General features: G+C 38.3%; 2 protein-coding genes across 8 annotated transcripts in view; one reads left to right on the forward strand and one right to left on the reverse strand.

The window, feature by feature from the left end:
* obsl1b (obscurin like cytoskeletal adaptor 1b) overlaps positions 1-7,364 on the forward strand; it is a 73,689-nt gene extending 66,325 nt beyond the window's left edge. For all 7 annotated transcript variants that reach the window (XM_020462270.2, XM_020462271.2, XM_020462273.2 and 4 more), the window contains 4 exons: positions 653-757; positions 3,398-3,664; positions 4,543-4,812; positions 6,072-7,364. In XM_020462270.2, coding sequence (XP_020317859.1) covers positions 653-757; positions 3,398-3,664; positions 4,543-4,812; positions 6,072-6,082 — 653 coding nt within the window. In that variant the 3' untranslated portion in view covers positions 6,083-7,364. The remainder of the gene's footprint in view (positions 1-652; positions 758-3,397; positions 3,665-4,542; positions 4,813-6,071) is intronic.
* Positions 7,365-9,868: 2,504 nt separating this feature from the next.
* Positions 9,869-27,941, reverse strand: part of LOC109871232 (uncharacterized) — a 34,686-nt gene continuing 16,613 nt past the window's right edge. Inside the window, exons 3-6 of the mRNA XM_020462039.2 lie at positions 25,578-25,634; positions 24,450-24,542; positions 23,805-23,990; positions 9,869-11,341 (exon numbers count right to left, since the gene is read on the reverse strand). Of these exons, the coding sequence (XP_020317628.1) occupies positions 11,213-11,341; positions 23,805-23,990; positions 24,450-24,542; positions 25,578-25,634 (465 nt within the window). The 3' untranslated portion in view covers positions 9,869-11,212. The remainder of the gene's footprint in view (positions 11,342-23,804; positions 23,991-24,449; positions 24,543-25,577; positions 25,635-27,941) is intronic.

Raw genomic sequence — 27,941 nt, forward strand, 5'->3', positions numbered from 1 at the left:
AGTCTGTGCATGTCGATCTGTAGATAGTGACAATACTTTCTATGAGCAACTAATTTATTTATACATTATAGGTATTTATATATGTTTGACTAGTCGAGGATCAGCTATGAGTGTTTGAAACAAATATTATGATACATTTTACCACCTATTATAAGTGCTTATAATACATTTTATAATGCCCTATGGGGTGACACTTGGCACCTTAAAGCTAGAATCCTTAGTTGCTAAATGCATTTTTTGACTAAATTCATGATATATTCTTCAAGAATCAGTGGGTATACAGATATAACTTATAAATGCCTCATGAGCTTAGTTCAACTCATCGTACCTCATCAGAACCCAAAATATGAGCTTGTTTTACTGGTTAAAACTATACATTTTATATCATGTATGGTCAGTCCCTTGCATCCATAGCGGTCTAAGAATTTGAGAGTTGTTACATTTGTCCAGCCCCATCCCTTAGTTTTTTAGCGAAACAGGGGCAGGGAAAAAAGCTTTGTTATTGTTTAAATTAAGGATTCTAGCTTTAAGTGCATGTATAATGCTTTGTAAACATGTGGCTCTTAAAAACATGACTTTATTCTCAACACACTAATATAGCCGGGAAAAAAACAAAGCTTCTATGGTAACTAAATTTTGCATGTCTTTTTAGGGACCAAGCATTTTCTTCTAATGTGCAACGTGAGAGGAGAGGACTCCGGAGAGATCAAGTTTGTCGCCAAACACGTGGAATGCACAGCCTATCTGGAGGTGGAGGGTAATATGATTACTTCATCTTTGTATTCCCACTCCTTTCATACTTGTGTGGTTTTATTAAATGGATAGGCCAGTGAAGAGACAGGAAAGGTAGGAGGAGTGCGAGTCGGAGGGGCAGTGGTTCAGATTTAAACCCCTGTCAACGCTGGTAGCACTAACCATTCTAGACCACCTCTTCTTTCCTGTACATATCTAATGTAGTCAAATCTCCTGATGTAGTGTAGGCAGGAAAATACTGGCCCCAGTTGAAATATCAGGTAAACTCATCCCTGTAGTTCAGTTAGTAGCGCATGGTGCTTGCAATACCAGGATAGTGGGTTTGATTCCCGTGGACATCTATACGTAAAATGTATGCACTCACAACTAAGTTGCTTTGGATAAAAGTGTCTGCTAAATGGCATATTATATAAATGTATTATAAGCTGGATGGTTCGAGCCCTGATTGCTGATTGGCCGACAGCCGTGGTATATCAGACCGTATTCCGTGGGTATGACAAAACATTTATTTTTACTGTTCTAATTAGGTTGGTAACCAGTTTATAATAGCAGTAAGGCACCTCTGGCCTTTGTGATTTATGGCCAATATACCATGGCTAAGGCCTGTATCTAGGCACTCTGAGTTGCGTTGTACATAAGAACAGCCCTTAGCCGTGGTATATTGACCATATACCACAACCTCTCGGGCCTTATTGCTTAATTGTACCAGTCAATGTTTGGCACACCTACTCATTCAAGGTTTTAAATATATATAGATATTCTACATTATAGAATAATAGTAAAGAGGTAACAAAATGTGGAAAAAGGGAAGGGGTCTGAATACTTTCCGAATGCACTGCATATATATATATATATATATATATATATATCATATATATATATTTTCTATATCCGCCCCCATATGCCATTTTCCCCCAAAATATTATTTTGTTACTACAATAATATATATATATATATATATATATATATATATATATATATATATATATATATATATTATATATATTATTGTATATATATTATTGTATATTATACACCTACTCATTCAAGTTTAAAAAATATATATTTACTATTTTCTACATTGTAGAATAACAGTGAAGACATCAAAACTATGAAATAACACATATGGAATCATGCAGTAACCAAAGAAGTGTTAAACAAATCTAAATATATTTATATTTGAGATTCTTCAAAGTAGCCTCCCTTTGCCTTAATAATGACAGCTTTACACACTCTAGGCATTTTCTCATGAGGTAGTCACAAGGAATGCATTTCAATTAACAGGTGTAGCTTGTTAAAAGTTAATTTGTGGAATTTCTTTCCTTCTTGATGCGTTTGAGCCAATCAGTTGTCTTGTGACAAGGTAGGGGTGGTATACAGAAGATATCCCTATTTGGTAAAAGACCAAGTCCATATTATGACAAGAAGAGCTCCAATAAACATAAGAGAAATGACAGTCCATCATTACTATAAGACATGAAGGTCAGTCAATCTGGAAAATTTCAAGAACTTTAGAAGTTTCTTCAAGTGCAGTCGCAAAAACCATCAAGCGTGATGATGGCACCCATGAGGACCGCAAACAGGACAGGAAGACCCAGAGTTACCTCTGCTGCAGAGGATAAGTTCATTAGAGTTAGCAGCCTCAGAAATTGCACCTAAATAAATGCTTCACAGAGTTCAAGTAACAGACACATCTCAACATCAACTGTTCAGAGGAGACTGCGTAAATCAGGCCTTCATGGTCGAATTGCTGCAAAGAAACCACTACTAAAAGACATCAAAAAGAAGAGGACTTGTTTGGGCCAAGAAACACGAGCCATGGAAATTAGACTGGTGGAAATCTGTCCATTGGTCTGAGACTTTTGGTTCCAACCGCTGTGTCTTTGTGAGACGCAGAGTAGGTGAACAGATGATCTCCGCATGTGTGGTTCCCACCGTGAAGCATGGAGGAGGTGTGATGGTGTGTGGGGGCTTTGCTGGTGACACTGTCTGTGATTTATTTATCAAGGCACACTTAACCAGCATGGCTACAGCATTCTGCAGCGATACACCATCCCACCTGGTTCGCGCTTAGTGGGACTATCATTTGTTTTCAACAGGACGATGACCCAACACACCTCCAGGCCTATGTAAGGCCTATTTGACCAAGAAGGAGAGCGATGGAGTGCTGCATCCGATGACCTGGCCTCCAATCACCCAACCTCAACCCAATTGAGATTGTTTGGGATGAGTTGGACCACAGTGAAGGAAAAGCAGCCAACAAGTGCTCAGCATATGCAGGAACTCCTTCAAGACTGTTGGAAAAGCATTCCAGGCGAAGCTGGTTGAGAGAATGCCAAGAGTGTGCAAAGCTGTCATCAAGGCAAAGGGGGGCTACTTCGAAGAATCTCAAATAGAAAATATATTTTGAATTTTTTGTTAATACATGTGTTTTTTACAATTATTCTGCAATGTGGAAAATAGTAAAAATAAAGAAAATCCCTTGAATGAGTAGGTGTGTCCAAACCTTTGACTGGTACTGTAGGTAAATATAGAATTATTGATATTGGTGCCTGCCACTTGTCCAAATCAATTATTGTCAGGTCTCAGAACACACCTTGCGACACATTCGGAAATGAAGCAAATTTGTATTTTATCCTTGCAGAGCTTCCATTGAACATAACGAACCCTCTCCAGGACAAGGTAGCTCTTGAGAGGAGTCGTGCGATCATGGACTGCTCAGTATCCAACCCTCGGTGCAGTATCCGCTGGTACAAAGGCAGCAATGTCATCCTGCCCTCAGAGCGCTTTGAGATCTGCAGTGAGGGCTGCTATCGCAAGCTGGTCATTCAACAGGTGGCACTGGACGATGAGGGAACCTATAGTGTGCAGGTTGGAGAGCACACATGCTCTGCGAAACTGACTGTAGAAGGTAAGATAATCTATTAAAGTGTCAGTTCACTCCACAATCAAAGTTTGTCAGATGTTTGACATGAAGATTTGCCTTTGGTCAAAATGAGGCCACGTCCCACTCCATTTATTGTGTTGATACAGCCACAGTATTTGTCTCAAATTCAAATGAATAGAAATTGTATTCAGTAATACAGCAAGATCAGTAATATAAGTTAAGTTTTGCAACCCCTAATTGTTAGGATTTGGGGAGAGTAGGCTGATCTTAGATCTGTCTAAGGGCAACTTCTACCAGGAGCGTAGAACGATCGGTATCCTGAATATCAGCTCCATCTACTGGGAACATGGCAGTAAGACATTCCTATTCATTACACACTGCAGCTCACTCAGTTCAGTATTTGATAGGATTATAGGTCAACTCTAGTTCTGTGCAATTATAATGCAGTTACTAAAGTACTATGTAACAACATTGTATCAACATGTTGTTCCTAGTGTACTTTGTGTTACTCAAGTATGAAAGTAAAGTGCTATAAATTCAATTCAAGCATTGTTCCATGCCCCTTATCTGCAATTAACTTGTACACGTGAGTCACTTGGTTCTTATTTAATTCATCATATAATGAATAGAGTGTATTGTATAATCATATTTAACGGTATACTTAGCAAGGTGACATCCTCAAACACAACGGGGTAAACTCATACAACATGGACAACAGACTTCAAAACAGCCATTATTGGGGAAGGTGCAAATTGTGAAAGGCCAACACTGGCAGTAGTTGTACATCTGAATTTTGGTGACAATGTGGTCTTATGTTGTTTTGTAATTGATTATGATGCCATCTTGTTGAGTGTACTTTTAAGTGTTCCCTCAATGTATTTATCTTTCTCTGGCCAACACAGCCCAGTCTCTCCTGATGGTGAGGGAACTGAAGAGCGTGGAGGTGGTTGCCCCGGATGAGGCCTGCTTCGAGTGTGAGGTCTCGGTCCCCGTCCTCAAAGCCCCCGTGTGGAGCCTGAAGGGGGAGGCCCTGCAGCAGGGGCCCAAAGTCAGCCTAGAGAAGATGGGCATGGTCCACCGCCTCACCCTCCGACAGACCTCTGTTGACATGAACGGCTTGGTGGAGTTCACATCGGGAAAAGCCAAGAGCAGCGCCGAGCTCCACGTCAAGAGTAGGCAAACCCTTTAACTTTTACATGTGATTTGGCATAACAGCGGCACATGGCGAGAGATGTGTGACATACTGTAAGCTATGTTTGGTGTTTATGTGCAGTTCTCCATTGGCATTGACATCTAGGTCAGACATTTCCCGGGAAGACGTCTAAGGCTATATTTACAGGCTGACAGTAATAAAATACTTTTAATTTTATAACATGGTCTAAAATTTAATAAGTATTATGTTCCTTCATCACAATAAATGTGGTCAGTTTGCCGTAAGTGTAACCGATTGTATTTTTTACCGAAAATATAAATATTTTAATTCAAGCTCATTTCTCCTACTGTATCACTTGAGCCATTATGCGAGACTTAAGATTACAGGCTACTTATAGCGTCCTTTACTGTAGTATTTATGCAGTTGCAACATTTATACTATATTTTGGATGATTGTTTTTCAGGAGACCGAAGCTTGGCTCTTATATTAGGATTTGGCTCATGGTGGCTACTTGAGGATTACTGGATGTCCCCAATTCAATTGAACCTGCATTGTAGTATTTATGCAGCTGCATTAAAATTGACAGTTTGTCCCTATTCAATCAAAACCATTGTGTTATTATTGTATTTCAGGATTAAATAAAACAAAAACAATTGTCATGCCAAAGAGATAAGGTGTGCTTTCAAAACAATGCACAACTCTAGATTTCTCTCATAGTTGTATTATAATTATATTTATTCTGCTATTTTGAGTTAAGATATCACCCCAAACAGACCCAATTTAGATTAAAAAAATTGGATAGCATTTATACTTTCTGAACTTAAACAATATTTATACTGAACAAAATATAAATGTTTTATGAGCTGAAGTAAAAGATCGCAGAAATGTTACATAGGCACAAAATACTTACTTCTCTAAAATGCACACATTTGTTTACATCCCTGTTAGATAGCAATTTGTTTTTGCCAAGGTAATTCATCCACATGACAGGTGTGGAATATCAAGAAATGAATTAAACATCATGATCGTTACACAGGGGTGATAACTCTTGAACCGTTTAAGCTAAAGACAAACTTTCACGTGTTCTGGCTATCTTAACTTCAAATCCCTTAAAAAACTTGTATCAACTATAACTATAGACATTTGTGTGAATTAGCATAACAAATGCACATTCTTGTCTTATTGGGGAAACCTGTTTACCATTTCGCTTGAATAGAACATACTGTCATAGGATTGACAGTTCTGAGTATTTGTGTATTTTTTTCTACTCTTCAACAGGTGATCCTTGACAGACGCAGTATCGTCGTGATGCAGTGTCAACATCAGAATGAGATGGATCGATATTTTATTCACCAATTTATTTGTGTTCATATTTGTCATGTGAAATTGGAATGTATGGAATAGAATTGTAAGATATATTGCTGTCTTTAAAAAGGGGGTGAATATTGTGTCAAAATGAACAATAAGTTATTGAAATATTTTGTATAATTATTTCCCAATGCTGATACCCCTATTCACTTGAAACAATGTCCTCTAAAGAGGCTCTTGGTAAATATCAACCAACATACGTACAGAGTTGACTAAATTGTCTCTCTGAATACGAGCAAGTAATTCATCCATAAAATGACATGTAATATAAACATTTTATGTAATATAAAAATGTGTTCTAAAGTCAATCGTAAAAATACAGTTGGAGAATGCAATTGATTACAGGCGTGGGACCGAATCCTAACTTGAGATCCATGTTTGAGTGGCATTTGCTTGCAAATCTGACATAGATATGAATGCATGCTTTATGCAAAAGTCTGAGTTGTGCACTGGCATCCTATGTCAGAATTTGGGCCATAATGGTTACTTATAGCAAGTATTGAGAAACTGTAAGTTGTTTAGAAGTGACGAATCCTAACGAGCTACCAACTTTTTCACATAAATCTCCCTTTGACATCAATGCATTTATCTAGAACTTTGAGATACACATTTTTCTCAAGTTAGGATTCAGTCCTAAGTTTAAAAAGGTTCTTAAAAGGTTCCATTAGTTCTATTTACTTTAAGTGTCCATTTAGTCAGTCAGTCAAGCTGTTTGAGGAACAGCGCCATTCTCGCTCTCAAATTTCTTTATCATCATTACTTATAATTGCATAATTTCATTTGTATTTTTCATCACGTGTCCACTGTATAGACATCGTTTTTTACATTTTGAAGTTGTTTTGTGGAGGCAGAAATTCAAGCTACTATGAAGAATGGGTTCTGTCAAGTAGTATTGGGCTTGTAATATAAATACATTGGGCCAAAATTGGTTAATTTAGAAAGGTAGTTAATATTGATAATTTTCTTAGATTATATTCAAGTTTAAATGCAGAGTTACCTGAGTAATATATATTGTATTGAATAATTAATGAATATGGTTTTCATATGAAGTGATGTCAGTTCCATATTATTTTTTTCTTTTCAATTTCATTTGTTTCCAACACCCCCCATTGTATTGAATTGCTCCATTAGTGTATGCAGGAATAATTGTAATGGGATATTACCTCTTTCAATAAATCATGCTTTATTATGGTAAAGTACAAATCGTTTTCTACTTCTTTCTATTCTTAAAATTGACGAGCAGCTCTAACTGATTCAAACACTTGATTTAGCTCAAGTTTCTTCACTCGGATGTCAGCACTTGTTGCATGCAGTGAAACAAAACAGCAAATTATTATAGTAATTGAAAGATTTTTTGTATCGAATGATGTCTATCTTGTCAAATGAATGCTGCATTTTACTTTTAAGGTAACGCAGACTCGCATGCACAGACAAGTAGTCACGTGTAAGCAAGCACGGCAGGAAGTGTCATAAAGTAAATTAGGATCTTTACAAGGCATGTAATACAAGGAGCTATGAAAAGGCTCCCCACTCAACTGACTGTACAGGTTGAATGACTACTACATTAGACTTGCAATATGATATCACATATCAAAAAGGTCAAGTACAAGTACTTGTTAAAAACCAAATGTCACACATACATCTCCAGCATATGGATTACAAACCATTTCCCCACCTGGACAGCGTACTATAATTATTCCAAGTTAGCACATATGATTTTGCCCATATCAGTTAATCCACAATATAAAACATGACATCTTTAACATGAGTAAAACAAAGTATCAAAACAACTGGCTAAATACTGAAAGCTGTCCAAATCTTCTCACCACATCTACATTGGCACTTGTAGTTCTAACCATCAGATATTAGGGCTGAAAGACCCATCAGTCTATGGTCATTCTGTCCAACTACAAGGCATGTGGTCATTGGACTACTCTCCACTCTCCGGTCACACAGGTATGCCATTGCCTATCCGTATACAGGTATGTGTATTCTGGGATGTGGAATTATGAATGTTGCAGATAGAAATACAATGAATAGAGCTGATAATATACAGCACATTCGGAAAGTATTCAGACCCCTTGACTTTTTCCAAATTTTGTTATGTTACAGCCTTCTAAAAATCGATTTAAATAGTTTTTTTAGCCTCATCAATCTACACACAAATACCCCATTATGACAAAGCAAAAGCAGGTTTTTAGAAATATTGGCACATTTATAAAAAATTTAAAACTGAAATATCAAATTCACATGAGTATTCAGACTCTTTACTCAGTACTTTGTTGATTTGGCAGCAATTACAGCCTTGAGTCTTCTTGGGTATGACGCTACAAACTTGGTACACCTGTATTTGGGGAGTTTCTCCCATTCTTCTCTGTAGATCCTCTCAAGTTATGTCAGGGTTGATGGGGAGCATTGCTGCACAGCTATTTTCAGGTCAGTCCAGAGATGTTTGTTCGGGTTCAAGTGCGGGCTCTGGCTGGGTCACTCAAGGACATTCAGAGACTTGTCCTGAAGCCACACCTTCGTTGTCTTGGCTTTGTGCCTAGGGTCTTTGTCCTGTTGGAAGGTGAACCTTCGCCCCAGTCTGAGGTCTTGTGCGCTCTGGAGCAGGTTTTCATCAAGGATCTCTGTATTTTGCTCCGTTCATCTTTCCCTCGATCCTGACTAGTCTCCCAGTCCCTGCCGCTGAAAAACATTCCCACAGCATGATGCTGACACCACCATGCTTTACCGTAGGGATGGTGCCAGGTTTCCTCCTTCCCCAGATCTGTCTTGGAGCTCTACGGACAATTCCTTTGACCTCATGGCTTGGTTTTTGCTTTAACATGCACCGTCAACTGTGGGTCCTTATATAGATGACAGGTGTGTGCCTTTCCAAATCATGTTAAATCAATTCAATTTACCACAGCTGTAATCAAGTTGATCAAGTTGTCCAATCAAGTTGTAGAAACATCTCAAGGGTGATTAATGGAAATAGGAAATAGCTTAATTTTGAGTCTCATAGCAGAGGGTCTGAAAACGTATGTATAAGGTATCTGTTTTTTATTCTTAATACATTTGCAAAAATTACGAATAAAACCGTTTTCACTTTGTCATTGTGGGGTATTGTGTGTAGATTGATGAGGAAAAACAATTATTTTCACTAGTTGCAACAGTCACAAAGTAAAAATAGGCTATATCATACAAATCTATGAAAACTAACAATAGATTTTTTGGTCATTTAAAGTTAGGGTTAGGCTTTTGGTTAGCAATTTGGTTGGGGTTTGGTTTAGGGTTAGGATTAAAAACATTATACATTTTAGAAATAGGTGGGTTAATGACTTTGTGGCTGTGGTAAGTAGTGAAGACCAAGGCAATTCGAGCATCACTTAATAATGTACAGGACTCATTTAAAGTAACTGCCCAGTGTTTCCAGATTTCTATGAAATATGATCTATAATTACTTACAATATAAGTGAAATAGTATTCCTTCCAAAAATGTTTTAATTCAGTATGTTAAAAAGCAGCTTTTCTGTGTTGGAATGGTATGGGCGTACCCCACCAACAGAATGGTGTGGGCGTATATCGTCATTCAAAATATTAATGCAAGTAGACCGCTGACTGGGCAGCTCATTTTTATTTATTTTTTACCTTTATTTAACTAGGCAAGACAGTTAAGAACAAATTCTTATTTTCAATGATGGCCTAGGAACAGTGGGTTAACTGCCTGTTCAGGGGCAGAACAACAGATTTGTACCTTGTCAGCTCAGGGGTTTGAACTTGCAACCTTCCGGTTACTAGTTCAACACTCTAACCACTACCCTGCCTACCCTCATCCTCCTCAAGACCGCTGATTGCTCTGCTCACCCTCCTCGGGGAGATTATATTATGTTCTATGAGGAAATCGCAAGCATTATTTAAACGGTCTGTTTGAGACATACATTTGAGGTGGCTCTTTCTTTTCTCCAATTTATGCTTTGGCCACAAATACGAGTATAAGACAAGCCAACAGCATTAATTTGGATATGAGTTAACAGAATATTAACTTTTAAAAGTGAAATTCTCTGGGCAGTTACTTTAAGTGAATGATTGGCAAATCATGAATAAGGCATTCTCTGTGTGTAATACATTTCAAACGGGCATAAACACTTCACTGATATAATGGCTAAATATGTCATCATAATGTGTCACATCATATGTCACATCTGATGTGATTCCAGTTTTTATTCAACTTGATTAATGATGAAAAGAGCATAACTAGATATAATTAATTGCTGTTACAGTTAATATCAAATGCTGACTATTTCACTAAGGTGAACATTATTGCTGTATCTTTTTCAAATCTGATCTTAAATCAGCTGACATGGAATAAAAATACAAACACATACATACACGTGCATGTGACAGCTTTTCCAATGTTCAAAATACGATGATTTGCTGTGTTGCTACATAGTGCATCCTTGTTGATAATCGTACATCCTTGACACAATCACAAGTGTGCATGTTGTAGTGAATAATTTACTAAAATAGTATTGAAGGTTGAAAACACTCGATATACAGTAACGTTTGGGTAAGGAAAAATGGTAAAATTCAAAAATAATATACTTGCGGTACATTAGGACATTTTTGGAAACAGTCTTTAAACGATTGGGTTGAGTTATCTTGATCTCAATATAAACACCCTCAGTATTTCATATCGTATTCACCAATTACTTTGCAAAATTACTTTATTGCCTGCTTAAATGATCACCGTCCCACAAAAAAGGGCTTTGTTCAACCTTCTCTTCAGGAGGAAAAGTTGTAACCATGAGGGGATTACTGCATCAAAATTGAAAAAATTACTTATAACACTCTTTTCGATGTTTGTCATGAAGTAGTTCCTCCCAGTTCTGTCTCTGTGCCAAACTGAGTGGCCTCCATGAGGTTGTGTGTGAATGGAATTCGCTGGGTGACAACGACCGAGAGACACTAGCTGGTCCTTCTAGTGGGAAGAAACTTGAAGCTTGTTAACCACCAGCCTCCTCCATGGCCCCCGTGGTGAAAAGTTGCAGCCAGTGTTTGATTACACACTAGCTTGCAGTCCTCTGCTGCTTGAGCGTATCGTAGACATCGTCCACTTTGCTTAGTCTCTCGAAGAACGGGATGAGATCTAGTAGCTCTGTGTCAGCCATGTCGTCAAACCAGGATGCTACAGGGACCTGTGTGTGTGAAGAGGTGAAGTCATAAACAAAGTCAGGTTTAGACACAAATCTATGTGAACCAGTGATTTAGTTATATCGAATTCCCTTTATTTACATTTAGTAATGGTATATGCGGATATGAAACTAATTCATAAATTGAACAGTTGACCAATTCATAAGAATGTAAAAATCCACATTATTATGAATAGGTCATATATTGAAAATACATTTTTATTGACTTTAGAAGATCCACGAAAGCACTACATCCCCACCAGAAAGTATAGGTCGAGAGGGTGCATGCTGTTCGGTACATTTACACCCATCTCCCATTTCTCCATTGGAGCAAATTCTTTACCTATGTAAGCACCAAAATGACATAACTATGGAAGCCACAGACGTTATTTTGGTGCAGAGAAAAGATAAGTTATATCACACATGCTGTTCTGAAAAAATATACAGAAACAAATCTGTCTAAAACAAACACAATGAGTCAAAGTGATAGTTGACGAATGCTTTCAATTCTGCATGATTATAGCAGGTTTACGAACAAATTTGTTATATTAGCTATGTTGACAATGACGTTACTTTAGCTAATATGGTGACAATGATGTAGGCTGTGTGTAGCGGTTTGGCTCGGAAAGGTTTTTTCGCCTGGCCACATACAGCTGATATGTTGTGCATTGAAGTCAACAAGCGAAGGGAAGAGGTGAGAGGAGGACAGCGCATAGATGCAAGAAGGAATATAACGTGGCTGCTATGAAACTGTGTTTACGCGTGATCAGTGGTGTAATCATTACGCCGATTCTGTTGAAAAACATTTCTTAAATGGAAGCAAACAGAACAAAACGGGGATAAACATACATGAATTTGTCCTATAGAAACAGGCAAGAGTGTGCAAGACAATATTGAATGTCACTGTCTGTCACCTCAATTTTGTCTTTCAACCTGTGTGCACCTATGTTGTAAACTTTCATTCATATGTTAGGTTGTAGCAATCTCATGGTGGGTATAGGGAAATTAGAGTAGCCTGAACCTCTCTCTGTTACATTGAACTGGGTGAATGGAATATGAATCAGAGTCATCCAATATGCTGTAATAGAAATAAGGCCATGCTCATAAAAATGTTGTCCTCCCTCATCTTAAATGACACTGATCGCCACTGCATTTAGTTATGGTAATTAATTTTAACAGAACATACAATTCCTGTAATAAAGCAGGGAAAACATAATTCTAAACAGCACTCCTGATGAGAGCGGTACCATATGTGACAGATGAAAATCTCTATTAGAAACTTATAAAAAGGGGGAATCTAAAGATGCTACAACGAGGACGGGTTGCTAATATGACTAGGATTGTGCCTTTGGCTTCCGGACAATGAAAGAAAGTATGAACCAATAGAACAGGAGAGAAATTACATAGCGGTGGGTCCAATAGGCTAGGGAACTAAATTGAAATAAATTTGCCAAAATTATATAATTACTCCTGTCTGTAAAGTAATACAGAAATTCATTCAAAATACTTCCCCAGAAAGCATCGCTTAGCCATAAAGGAATCAAGGATAATTAGCTTCTTTAAGACAATACAGTGCCTTCAGAAAGTACTCACACCCCTTGAATTTTTACATATTTAGTTGTGTCTGAAATTAAAATATATTATTACATTTAGATTGTTTGTCACTGGCCTACACACAACACCCCATAATGACAAAGTGGAATTATGTTTTTCATATTTTTTACAAATGAATAAAAACTGAAAAGCTGACATGTCTACAGTCAATAAGTGTTCAACCCATTTGTTATGGCAAGCCTAAGTAAGTTCAGAAGTAAAACTGCTTTAACAAGTCACATAAGTTGCATGGATAGTGTCTTTGTCTTTCATTATGATTCAACCATGCTTGTTACGGCAAAATAAATATTTGCTCATAATGACTTTCCTAAACTGATTAAATCGCTTACCTGCTGATTGGTGAAGTAATTTAATGTTGAGGTTCAGAAGTTTATTTTGCTGGTTGGAAGAGTGGAACGGAAGGAAACAAAATAATGTTTCTGTTCAGAACGAAACGAAACTATTGAAAATCATTTTGGTTCCAACCCCTGGTAAAAATGTTAAAAGCAGACATTGAATATCCCTTTTAGCATGGTGAAGTTATAAATTACACCTTGGATGGTGTATCAATACACCCAGTCACCACAAAGATACAGGCATCCTTCCTAACTCAGTTGCCAGAGAGGAAGGAAACCGCTCAGGGATTTCACCATGAGACCGATGGTGACTTTAAAACAGTTACAGAGTTTAATGGCTGTGATAGGAGAAAACTGAGGATTGGTCAGCAATATTGTAATTACTACACAATACTAACCTAATTGCCAGAGTGAAAAGAAGGAAGCCTGTACAGAATAAAAATATTCCAAAACATGTCTCCTGTTTGCAACAAGGCACTAAAGAAATACTGCAAAAAATGTGTCAAAGCAATTAACTATTTGTCCTGAATACAAAGAGTTACATGCTGACCAGACCGGATACGCGAGCGTATCAACGAGCGTCTGTGATGCCAAGGGCTAAAATAGAACTCATTCCAATTTCTGACGCAGATTGCGCTGCAAGTCCGGCCTCTCCCATCTCCTCATTGGTTTATAGGAGCAGGTACCCACATGCCATCTCCTCATTGGTTATACCCACGTGGGTCATTGAAAGACGAACTGTTTTGCCGGTAGTCGTGGTAATACAATGAAAGTTTATTTTGCAATGAGATTTTATTTTCCTGGTCATTTTGGCTTGCAACAGTTTTATTGATTGGCTTTTCATTTTATTTTATTATCGGCCAAAAGCCGGCTAATGGAAACCCTGCTCCTGACATACCAAAGTATGAAATACGTTACTCACTCCCAGGAATGGCTATTTCTTGAAATTCCATTGGTCTCTACCGATTTAGGTAAAACGTCCTTTAGTTTTTACGTGGCACATATATGGAATACATTTCAGTATACTCTAAAATTGGATGCACTAGTGCCTTTTGGTAATTTCAGGACATTGTTAAATGACCCGTTTACAGAGGAATGTATGTGTTTTTTATAATAGTATTTCTCCCGCTCCCGCCTTTGATTTTTTGTAATATTTGTGTCATTAATTCCCTTTAATGTACTCTGTATTGTTATGCTGCATTCTGTGAATCAGGGCAACACTTGCAAAAGAGACATTGGTCTCAATGGGACTTCCATGATTAAATAAAGGTTTAATTATAGACACGACAATAGATCAAATTCACAAATTAACTTTATAGGTGCAACAGTTTTTATAAAAAGTATAATTTATCACTCTCACGTGCACATTTCCATCTGCTAAGAAATAAAGATGCTTTCTGACAATGCTAACATATTTTCCATAACACTGGGTTGGTTGCTCGGCAACAACACAGCTGCTAGCACCATGCTGCCAGTCATAAGATGTGTATGCAAATAAACCTGGGCTAATGTATATCTAGCTAGTTATATGGTGGTATTCAAGCTGAGGTTAATCAATAAATACAAACAGATATTTTGATTAGCTAGGTAGCTAACGTTAGATAGCTTGTACAAAGTCCAGCAGCTAGCCTCTGTAACACCAATCATCTGAAAGCTAGATAGCTAACAAACAGGCAAATAAAGGTAGCTAGCCAAATAATATGATTTTGTTTTGATTAGCTAACATATATCATACTAAATGTACAGCAGCATACAGTCAAAATAAATTAAATGCTAACATGGTTAACTACTTGATTAAATGAGTCTGTTGTCAACAAATCAACCGTTTTAGACTTTTTATATTTTAACAAAGCAAGATAAATCAACATTACTGGGCGAATTAAGATTTTCTTGGGGGGGATGAACGCTTACAGACATTTAAATGGTCTGTTGAAGAACAGGATTCAGAGTATAATGGTTAGAATTCCCATCTGTGGATCAGAACATTGTAGGTTTGCCTCTTGTAGGAGATATTTTGACCATTCTTTCGTTAAATAGTTTTGACAGCACCTTCCCGACACACACACACTTATTTAAATGTATTAGGTGGCTCTTAAAAAGAGCCTTTGGGTTCGTGGAGAGGCAAACAAGTGGCACTGAGTGTTATGGTGTGTACTACTGCGTGCATCTTGCTAGAACGAAGGATAGACCAGGGCCTGTACCCACAAAACCTCTCAGAAAAGGTCCTAGGAACCCTGTTAAAACCAGTTTTAAGACAACAACAAAAGACTCTCAGCTCAGAGTATGTTTAACGATGATGTTAAGACACTGCTCTGACAAACTTTGAGCCAGGAGTAAAATTAACTCCTAAAAGTTTCTCAGCTGGTAATCACGACAGTTTGAGGTACCTCAAAGGAAAGATAGTGATTACGCTCATTGACCTGTTGCAAATGATGGGGAATAACCAATCACGATGAGGCTTTGCCAGCTGTGAAATGTATAGCATGCTTCAGACCACCATGGTGAATTTGACTGTACAGTACATCAAATGTTGCAATGGTTAAACGTTTTAAATCATTTTCGCCTGACACGATCACTTTGCCTATTCTTTATTCTTGCTTAAAACTTCTTGGTGACAGGTGGGAAGAATTGAGTAGCTTGGATGAATAAGATGCCCAGAGTAAACTGCCTGCTACTCTGTCCTAGATAGAAATATATGCATATTATTAGTAGTATTGGATAGAAAACACTGATGTTTCTAAAACAGTTTGAATGATGTCTGTGAGTAAAACAGAACTCACATGGCAGGTGAAAACCTGGGAAAATCCAACCAGGAAGTGGGAAATCTGAGGCTTGTAGTTTTTTTAAAACTCAGCCCCTATTGTAGATACAGTGGAATATTGGTTATGTTGCACGTCCTAAGGCTTCCACTAGATGTCAACAGTCTTTAGAACTTTGTTTGAGGATTCTACTGTGAAGTGGGGGCTCATAAGGGCTGTTTGAGCCAGGTGTCTGGCAGATTGCCACAGGCTCTGAGACACGGTCACGAGAGAGTTAGCTCTCGTTCCATTGCTTTTCTACAGACAATGGAATTCTCCGGTTGGAACCTTATTGATGATTCATGTTAAAAACATCCTAAAGATTGATTCTATACATAGTTTGACAAGTTTCTACGGGCTGTAACGGAACTTTTTTAACTTTTCGTCCGATGTTCGGCGGGAACGGAACGCGCTTTTGGATTTGTTTACCAAACGCCCTAACAAAAGAGGCTATTTGGACATACAGTGGGTCAAAAAAGTATTTAGTCAGCCACCAATTGTGCAAGTTCTCCCACTTAAAAAGATGAGAAAGGCCTGTAATTTTCAACATAAGTACACTTCAACTATGACAGACAAAACGAGAAAAAAAATCAAGAACATCACATTGTAGGATTTTTAATGAATTTATTTGCAAATTATGGTGGAAAATAAGTATTTGGTCACCTAAAAACAAGCAAGATTTCTGGCTCTCACAGACGTGTAACTTCTTCTTTAAGAAGCTCCTCTGTCCTCCACTCGTTACCTGTATTAATGGCACCTGTTTGAACTTGTTATCAGTATAAAAGACTCCTGTCCACAACCTCAAACAGTCACACTCCAAACTCCACTATGGCCAAGACCAAAGAGCTGTCAAAGGACACCAGAAACAGAATTGTAGACCTGCACCAGGCTGGGAAGACTGAATCTGCAATAGGTAAGCAGCTTGGTTTGAAGAAATCAACTGTGGGAGCAATTATTAGGAAATGGAAGACATACAAGACCACTGATAACCTCCCTCGATCTGGGGCTCCACGCAAGATCTCACCCCGTGGGGTCAAAATGATCACAAGAACGGTGAGCAAAAATCCCAGAACCACATGGGGGGACCTAGTGAATGACCTGCAGAGAGCTGGGACCAAAGAAACAAAGCCTACCATCAGTAACACACTACGCCGCCAGAGACTCATATCCTGCAGTGCCAGACGTGTCCCCCTGCTTAAGCCAGTACAGGTCCAGGCCCGTCTGAAGTTTATTAGAGAGCATTTGGATGATCCAGAAGAAGATTGGGATAATGTCATATGATCAGATGAAACCAAAATATAACTTTTTGGTAAAAAACACTCGTCATGTTTGGAGGACAAAGAATGCTCAGTTGCATCCAAAGAACACCATACCTACTGTGAAGCATCGGATGGAAACATCATGCTTTGGGGCTGTTTTTCTGCAAAGGGACCAGGACAACTGATCAGTGTAAAGGAAAGAATGAATGGGGCCATGTATCGTGAGATTTTGAGTGAAAACCTCCTTCCATCAGCAAGGGCATTGAAGATGAAACTTGGCTGGGTCTTTCAGCATGACAATGATCCCAAACACACCGCCTGGGCAACGAAGGAGTGGCTTCGTAATAAGCATTTCAAGGTCCTGGAGTGGCCTAGCCAGTCTCCAGATCTTAACCCCATTAAAAATCTTTGGAGGGAGTTGAAAGTCCGTGTTGCCCAGCAACAGCCCCAAAACATCACTGCTCTAGAGGAGATCTGCATGGAGGAATGGGCCAAAATACCAGCAACAGTGTGTGAAAACCTTGTGAAGACTTACAGAAAACGTTTGACCTCTGTCATTGCCAACAAAGGGTATATAACAAAGTATTGAGATAAACTTTTGTTATTGACCAAATACTTATTTTCCACCATCATTTGCAAATAAATGAATTAAAAATCCTACAATGTGATCTTCTGGATGTTTCTTTCTCAATTTGTCTGTCATAGTTGAAGTGTACCTATGATGAAAATTACAGGCCTCTCATCTTTTTGAGTGGGAAAAGTTGGACAATTGGTGGCTGACTAAATACTTTTTTGCCCCACTGTATGTATGTATATATATATATATATATATATATATATATATATATATATGTTGAACAGCTGTGACGATGACGGAAGAGAATTCTCTCGTTAGGTAATGCAGATGGCATTTGATAGTGAGGTATTCCAAATTGGGAGAACAAAATGGCTTGAGCTCCTGTACGTTACCACAATCACACCTTGAATAGTTAATCAGGAAACATACAATGCCTTTCTTTTTCCTGGAGAGTTCTTTCTTGGCCAAGTGATGTACGGACAAACCCGTACCTCAATCATGAAACATGTCTAAGTGTTGCAATAAATGGGACAGGGATGGAATGATTAAATGCTAGCAATTACTGTCAGATTAGACGGAAAGAAAAGCCTTTGGTGCATCTTCGCCCCAGTATTAATGAAATTTATCAACAAACACCAAATGCAAGTTTCATAAGTAAATGACTAATTCCAAGCAATTTTGACATACCAAAATACCATTAGGCCTATGCTGGCAATTGTTGCTTGATGCCCTATTGCTGGTGAGCTTGCAAAGTAAGCAGTTAAAATGATTGATCGCCACATAATTCCTCCCTCCCTACAATTTGACTTTGTGCTGCACGCGATTGTATAGCTGTATAGCTGTACAGCAAATCAGCAATCTGTTCAGGAGCTACCTGTGTTGATTGGCAGTTTGCTGGTCCATTCAGAGGGTTGAGTGTTGGTTTCGCTAGCCAATCTGTTGTACGTTTTTTGAAGGGACGATGCTGCTTGGGGAGAATCTCAATTGCATACTCCTCGTGTCCTTCTCAAAACCCATTGGAGGAGAAAGCCAGAAGTCCCACCCACCCCTAAACAGCTTCTATCACCTAGTGATAAGACTGTTAAATGGCTAACAACTACTGCTCTCCCTCAGCCTATCGAGTGACTCCATTACACCACTTTCGATTGATTATTTTGCCATTAGTATTTATCTATTTATCCTGCTACTGGTAACTATTACTCCTGTTTACATGTATATATTACCAATAGTGTAGTACCATAAGTTTTATATATTTGTACTACCAGTCATGTTTTATGTATGAAACCGCCCTCAACCACTCCAGTATCCCTGCACATTTAATAAGGTACTAGCATTGACCTGTATACACAGTACTTGCATTTCCGTGATTTTCGTGATTCTAACCCACCTCATTTGTGGTTTTTATTTTAGTTAAATGTTTTATTATCCTACTACACTGACTCTGACGCTCTTCGGATGTGGCAGGACTTGCGTGATCACACTCTCCGTAGCCAATGTGAGCAAGTGTCTTTAAAACAGGTCAACATTCACAAGGTCACGGGGCCAGACGGATTACCAAGACATTTTCAACCTCTCCCTGACCGAGTCTGTAATGCCTACATGTTTCAAGCAGACCACCATAGTCCATGTGCCCAAGAACACCAAGGTAACCTGCCTAAATGACTACTGTCACAGCACTCACATCGGTAAACATGAAATGCTTTGAAAGGCTGGTCATAGCTCACATCAACACCATCATCATGGAAACCCCAGACCCACTCCAATTCGCATACCGCCCCAACAGATTCACAGATAATGCAATCTCAATCGCACTCCACACTGCCCTTTCCCACCTGGACAAAAACAACACCGTTCACCGTTCAATGAACGCTGCTCATTGACTACAGCTCAGCGTTCAACACCATAGTGCCCACAAAGCTCATCACTAAGCTAAGGTCCCTGGGTCCATACACCTCTCTCTGCAACTGTGTGGCCAAGCACGACTCCAACACCATCAATAAGGTTGCTGACGACACAACAGTGGTAGGCCTGATCACCAACAACGATGAGACAGCCTATAGGGGGAAGGTCAGAGACCTGGCAGTGTGGTGCCAGGACAACAACCTCTCCCTCAATGTGAGCAAGACAAAGAGATGATCGTGGACTACAGGTAAAGGAGGGCTGAACAGGCCCCCATTAACATCAACGGGGCTGCAGTGGAGCAGGTCGAGAGTTTCAAGTTCCTTTGTGTTCACATCACCAACAAACTATCATGGTCCAAACACACCAAGACAGTCGTGAAGAGGGCACCACAACACATTTTCACCCTCAGGAGACTGAAAAGATTTGGCATTGTCTCCAGATCCTCAAAAGGTTCTACAGCCGCACCATCAAGAGCATCCTGACCGGTTGCATCACCACCTAGCATGGCAACTGCTAGGCATCCGACCGTAAGGCTCTAAAGAGGGTAGTGCATACGGCCCAGTACATCACTGAGGCCATGCTTCCTGCCATCCAGAACCGCACGGCAAGCAGTACTGGAGCACCAAGTCTAGGTCCAAAAGGCTCCTTAACAGCTTCTACCCCCAAGCCATAAGACTGCTGAACAATTAATCAAATGGCCACCTGGACTCTCTACCGGTACCCCCTGTATATAGCCTCGTTATTGTTATTTAATTTTTTACTTTAGCTTATTTAGTTAGTTGTTTCTTAGAAACATAATTAAAAGCTAGAAACATAATTAAAACTTAAAAATGTGCATATTGATCTGGAATAGTGTGCTTGTACACACATTTTGATACTGTATCTTTTATACTTTTTAAACTATAGTGAACAAAAATATAAACAACATGTAAAGTGTTGGTCCCATTTTTCATGATCTGAAGTGTAAAAGCTCCCAAAAAAATGTCCCTATGCACAAAAAGCTTATTTCTCTCAAATGTTGTTTTGCATCCCTGTTAGAGAGCATTTGTCCATTGCCAAGAAGCTGATTAAACAGCATAATCATTACACAGGTACACCTTGTGCTGAAGACAAAAAAAATTGAAGTTTTGTCACACAACACAATGCCACAGATGTCTCAAGTTTTGAGTGTGCTTGCAATTGGCATGCTGACTGCAGGAATGTCAAATAGAGCTGTTGCAAGAGAATTATGAATTATAAGTCATTTTAGAGAATGTCAGTACATCCAACTGTAGTTACTAAACAAAGCCACTGAACCACACACCTACTTAGCAAAACTACTGACCATTACTGACCACAACCACAAAACTACCGACCACAACTGTTGACCACTACTGACCACAGCTACTAAACACAACAACAACTGCTAAACCACAAGTACTGACCACAACCACAAAACAGCTGATCACAACAACATAACTATTGCCCAAAACTAATGAACCACACTCCTACCACAACTACTGAACCACACACGTACTGTACTTACCAAAATGATCGACCACTTCTAACTACAACCACACAACTACTGACTACAACCACAAAATTACTGACAACAACTAATGACCAAAACAACACAACCACCTACCACAACTACTGAACCACAACGACACAACTACTGAGCACAACTACTAACCACTACTGAGAACAACTGAAAACACACAAAGGTAAGGTAAGACCACAAAACTACTGAACCACAACTACTACTCTGGAATGCACTAGCTCTGGTCCAACTCTGGTCCTAGGTGTTGCTAGCTAGCGCTGGTTCGCACTATGTCACGTTCTGACCATAGTTCTGTTATTTTACTCTTTATTTTAGTATGGTCAGGGCGTGAGTTGGGGTGGGCAGTCTATTTTTGTTTTTCTATGTTGGTTTTTGTGTTCGGCCTAGTATGGTTCTCAATCAGAGGCAGGTGTCGTTAGTTGTCTCTGATTGAGAATCATACTTAGGTAGCCTGGGTTTCACTTTGGTTTGTGTTTGTTTCCGTGTGAGTGTTTGGGCCACACGGTACTGTTTCGGTTTTCGTTTTGTTCACATCGTTTATTTTTTTGTATTTCAGTGTTCAGGTCATTTTGAATAAATCATCATGAACACTTACCACGCTGCGCTTTGGTCCGATCCTTCTTCCACCTCTGAATTCCGTTACACACTAACTCTGGTCTGCACTATAAATTATAACTACTTAAATGTGCATAAATTAGCATATAATACCTACCAACAATAATTGTAACTCTTGAACTCATCATGCTAGAAAAAAACAAATAAACTTTCACAGGTTCTTGCTCTCCTAACTTCAAATTCTTTCAAACATATTAACTAATAACTATAAATGTGCATTAATTACCATAATGTAACTCACGAACAGTAACTCTTGAACTGTTCAAGCCAAAGCCAACATTCATATGTTCAGGCTATTCTACCTTTTCCAACTATAACCAGTCTACTATAACTATAACCATTACTAAATGCAGACACTACCACAACTATAACATTTTTCAAAACCATACATACTTAAATATGCTTTGCTTTAAAGAGTAAAGTGAAACTTTTTAAACTTTTACCACAACCACAAAAATATTGGTTAAACAAATCCCTTTAATTGTACAATACCATCTAGTTTCTATTATTATTTTATCACTGCATTGTCGGGAAAGAGGTCTTAAGGTAAAAATGTCACTGTACTGTTTTACACCTGTTGTATCCTGTGCAAATGGGAAATAAACGTTGCAACTTGAGAGGAGAAAGGACGTGAGGTGTATGCAATTGAGATTTTCCCTCTGTGCCACAAAATGTACATTTACATGTGTAATTTAATAGAAGCCCTAATCCAGAGCGATTTATAGTAGTGAGTGCATACATTTTATACGTTTTTGTACTGGTCCCCTGTGGGAATCGAACCCACAACCCTGGCAATGCAAATGCCATGCTCTACCAAATGGGTGACAAAACATTGCAAAACCTGGCCAGAAAATTTCAAGTCATTAGTCTCAAGTCAAAGTCAGGTCCCAAATCTTGAGGCTCCAAGTCAAAGTCAAGTCTCAAGTTATTTTATTTTATATCAAGTCAAGTCTCAAGCCATCTTATGTGTGACTTGAGTCAGGCTCGAGTTTAAGTCATGTGACTCGAGTCCACAACTCTGGTATCAAGCCATCTTGCTTGCTAATTAAGTAGGTCTACAGTACGTAAATAGATTAGCTATTAGCCACAATCTTGTGATCATTATACTTTTTAACTAGCTGAATTGATTGTGTTGAGATTCCCAATCACTGCCATTTCTGTCCCAAAATATTGAGCAAATTAAACAAACAGTGCATCACCTGAATGGCTGGAGGCAGCCAATTTACTAGCTGTGATTTACAACCTGATAGATATATTTATTAGACTACTTGAACTGTAAGTAAATATATGTTGATTCAACATACAATTGTAAGACATCCAGCTGCAATAGTATTGCGAGTTTCCTCAACAAAATTCACACAAATTCACGCAAACTTTTTGTTGTGAGTTTGCTCAACAACGTTTTTGCTGAGTAAACTCACAATCCTATTGCAGCTGGTTGCCGTACAATTGTATGTTGAATCAACTATTTGTTTTGTATGATTTAGCGCTGAATTAAATTAATCATGCATTGACTGCATCCATATAATGCTGCCAACCATGCTGTACTATATGTTATAGAATTTTGAGTCAAATAGAAACTATTTGTAAAAACTCTTGTAAAGTACATTTGACGAATAAATCACACATTTTATATTTTGGGACAATACTATGATTATCTGTTTGTTTCATTTCTGTAAAATAGTTAAGAGTGTCAGTTTCTCTTAAACACCGCTGAAACAACGGCAATTTTCTGAGTGAACCTGCAGTGCAGTTTCTCATTTATCTGCAGTTGATTGAATAGAGGGCTTAGTATAGTATACTGGTAGATAGAAGTATGAATGACATACAGCATTATCAGAGTGGAAGATGTAGGAGGCTGGAGAGTTGTCCACAATGATGACCTTGTTGAGGTCCCTGCCCAGACGACTCAGGTCTTTCACATAGTTTCCTTGGTGGAAAACGCAGGACTCCCGGAAGAGACGGTGTTGGAAGGCACCCCATTTATCCAGCAGGTCGGAGACGGGATCGGCATACTGGCACAACAGGAAAAAACACACAACATTGTCACTGATGGTAGTTCACAGAAAGCTGTGTGTGTGTGATGCATATGTAAATGTAAATGAAGTCCGTGTCTATGAGTAAGATATTAGAATGGCAGGGCTAAATTTCTAAGAATTGTAAATAAAACATGTCAAACACGTGTCACAATCTTAAAGGGAACGTTCAGTATTTTAGATGCCCCCATCACTTCCATTGATTGTTAGATAGCATGGACATAAGTTAGCTTACATTTGTAGTGGCTGTTTAAAGAAAACAGAACCATGGATTACAGTTTCTCCTTGCCCGTAGACTACTTTCAGGATGGGGAACCATCTAACATTTAACTTGTTAAATCCCGAATTTCCCTTTAAGCCTAGTAGTTGACTAAAAGTTAGATCCTTTCAACCTTTAATGTAGTTATGTCAATCAGCATTCAGTGAACATGATCTCACCTTGGATAAACTCGCAGTGAACAGAACACACTCAAACAACTCCCCCATTCGTCTGAGATACTCATCCATATGGGGTCGCTTCAACACATACACCTGAAGTAATAGAAACACAAGACATGGGGAAATAGTTCAGATTATTTACAAAACGTTGACTGTATTTTTTCTTTGCTCAAGACGTTAATGCTTTAAACTACTTTTTGAATCGAGGAATAATTTTTAATAATTTTTGGAGCAATAGTTGTGCCTACGCCCTCTCATCTGTGACTTTTGGCTGCACCTTGCCTTGCTTGTCCAGGTTTACTGTTATGGGGTGCCAGATGATATTGAGGTTAATGGGTTGGGACATAAAAATGAGACGTTGAAAGAGACTGAAAGAGAGGTTAACACCTCTGACAGCATATCAGACTTCATAAATGCCAGATGACCCTACATTTCCACATGGAATGGTCAATCAGGTGTAGCCTATTATCTGTATATGGAAGGATATGCCTTTCAATATATAACTTTTATTCAAGTTCTGCTCGATTCCTCGAAAGAGCATGACGCTATCGGCAATGTTCCTGAACCAAGTCATCCCGAATAGGCTCTCCCTGCTTAAACAAGCCTATCCTAGATTACTTGAAACAGACCCAGGCCTGGGGTATAAAACAGGTGTTATCTTCTGTCTTCTGGCCAAAATTTGCCTTTAAACTAAGCAAAACTGCAGCAGTATCTGCAATCTCCAATGTGATCTCCAATGGGCTGGGCAGATTCTGTTCTAGGGACTGAGATTGATGGGCCCGGTGATTTCTGAGAAGCCAGTCAGTACTTCCTTGTTTCGTCAGCCCACAGAAATAGACACCGGCTGCTGAGACCCGTCCACAGAGAAGGCCAAAGCTCTGTCAGGTTGCTAGGCTAGTGTACTAGCACTATAGCACCGGTGAGTAAACAGTGGTAGGAAAAAGGTAAAAAGAAAAGAGACCACTTTGAACTAATGGCACACTTTCAAAACTGAGGAGATAGCATGGATAACACAGAAAATAGATTATATAATTGTATTTGAGGTCAGGGCAACTTTACTGCTTATTCCATTGTGGAGCTATGAAGGAAAGAAGGCTAAGAATTTAAACTCAAAAGAGTCGTGCTTACCTGGTGAACTGTTCCATCGATTTCCACTGGAATTATAAAATCAGCGTTGTTCAATGGCTGTTGAGAGCAAGAACATACGATGTAAGAATCAAGTACGGAAACCATTTACTTAAAGCTGCATTATATCACTTTTTGGGCGACCTGACCAAATGTACACAGAAATGTGAGTTATAGATCTGTCATTCTCACTGAAAGAAAGTCTAAGAAGTGGTAGGGTAAGTGTAACTATTAAGCCCACCAAAATCTAAATTTAGACATTTCTAACATATACTGCCCTAATTTTGTAAGAAAAGTGAATATAAAATGAAAGATGAATCTCTCGTGAAGTTATGACTTTACTTACAAAATGTTTTAATAAGACAAAAAATATTAGATAAAATATGTGAAAAGTCTGGACTGGGCTTAGTGGTTACTGAGTGTACCCTTTAAGCCCATGGGTGTTCCAAATACGCCCATCTCTTAAATAATACATTTTAATTAATGTCCGAATGTTCAAAACGTACAAACTGACATTTCTTATTTATAATGGGATTATATTAATCTCCCCTAAAGTTATTGAAATAAACAGATCATTGCTATTCATCATGAAAGTAGCACTTATAACAGTGGGGGTCCAATCGTTTCCACACAGATCAATGTGGACTTAGGTTTTTGCTCTTGCCAACCAGTACCCATACCTGACTCAACAAATCAACTAATCACAGACTTCAATCAAGACATGATTAGTTGAATCAGGTGTGTTATTGTTTGGTTAGAACACAAACCTGCAGCCACACTGGCCCTGTGTGGATAAGGAGCCATGCAACAAAGTCCATAACACACACAACCTTCAATTCATTATCTGAAAACTGATTCACATTTGTTGTACTGTTAATCTTGTTAATTCGTTCAATTTGTCTTCCTAAAGCCTATCTGAAAATAATTTAAAATATCCCTCTCTATTGTTTATTATAAAGGTACAGGTGGTAGACTAAAAAACTGAATCACATGGATGAAAGACAACAATATGACAATGCCCCACCCAAAAGTGCATGAGTAGTCACCCAATAGCAGTGGTGAAAAGTACTTATTTAAAAACACTTTAAAGTACTAATTAAGTAGTTTTTTGGGGGTATCTGTACTTTATTTTCTATTTTTGACAACGTTTATTTTGACTTCACTACATTCCTAAAGCAGATAATGTACATTTTACTCCATATATTTACCCTGACACCCAAAAGTACTTTTGAATGCTTAGCAGGACAGAAATGGTCCAATTTAAACACTGGTCATCCCTACTGTGTCTGATCTGGCGGAATCACTAAACACAAATGCTTCATTTGCAAATTCGTTCAATTTGTCTTCCTAAAGCCTATCTGAAAATAATTTAAAATATCCCTCTCTATTGTTTATTATAAAGGTACAGGTGGTAGACTAAAAAACTGAATCACATGGATGAAAGACAACAATATGACAATGCCCCACCCAAAAGTGCATGAGTAGTCACCCAATAGCAGTGGTGAAAAGTACTTATTTAAAAACACTTTAAAGTACTAATTAAGTAGTTTTTTGGGGGTATCTGTACTTTATTTTCTATTTTTGACAACGTTTATTTTGACTTCACTACATTCCTAAAGCAGATAATGTACATTTTACTCCATATATTTACCCTGACACCCAAAAGTACTTTTGAATGCTTAGCAGGACAGAAATGGTCCAATTTAAACACTGGTCATCCCTACTGTGTCAGATCTGGCGGAATCACTAAACACAAATGCTTCATTTGCAAATTATGTCTGAGTGTTGGAGTGTGCCCCTGGCTATTCGTAAATAAATAATGTAAGGAATTTTAAATGATTCATTATTTTACTTTTGATACTTAAGTGTATTTTAACAATTACATTTACTTTTGATACATAAGTTAATTTAAACCAAATAGTTTTAGACTTTTACTCAAATAGTATTTTACTGGGTGACTTTCACTATTACTTGAGTCATTTTCTATAACAAAACTATACTTTTTCTCAAGTATGACATTTGGGTACTGTTTTCCACCACTGCTCAATAGTCCTATTCATGTCCCTCATTTGTTCGCATCGTTGTCCACCACTTGTAGGTCTTCTATCCCTGATATCCTTCAAACCTATTCTTATTCTTCTCTCTCTGCATCAACGACTCCAAACATCTTAGGGAGAGTAACGAGGTTTCTAATTGTTCCTAATAGTTTCCAATCTTGGTAAAGGCACCATGGCTAGATGCATAATATCGATCAAGTAAAATAAAAATGTATTTGTCATGTGCCGAATACAACCTTACCGTGAAATACTTACTTAAAAGCCCTTAACCAACAATCTATTTTTATGAAAAATAAGAGCTAAAAAGATA

Source organism: Oncorhynchus kisutch, linkage group LG26, assembly GCF_002021735.2.
Source record: "Oncorhynchus kisutch isolate 150728-3 linkage group LG26, Okis_V2, whole genome shotgun sequence".
NCBI lineage: Eukaryota > Metazoa > Chordata > Actinopteri > Salmoniformes > Salmonidae > Oncorhynchus > Oncorhynchus kisutch.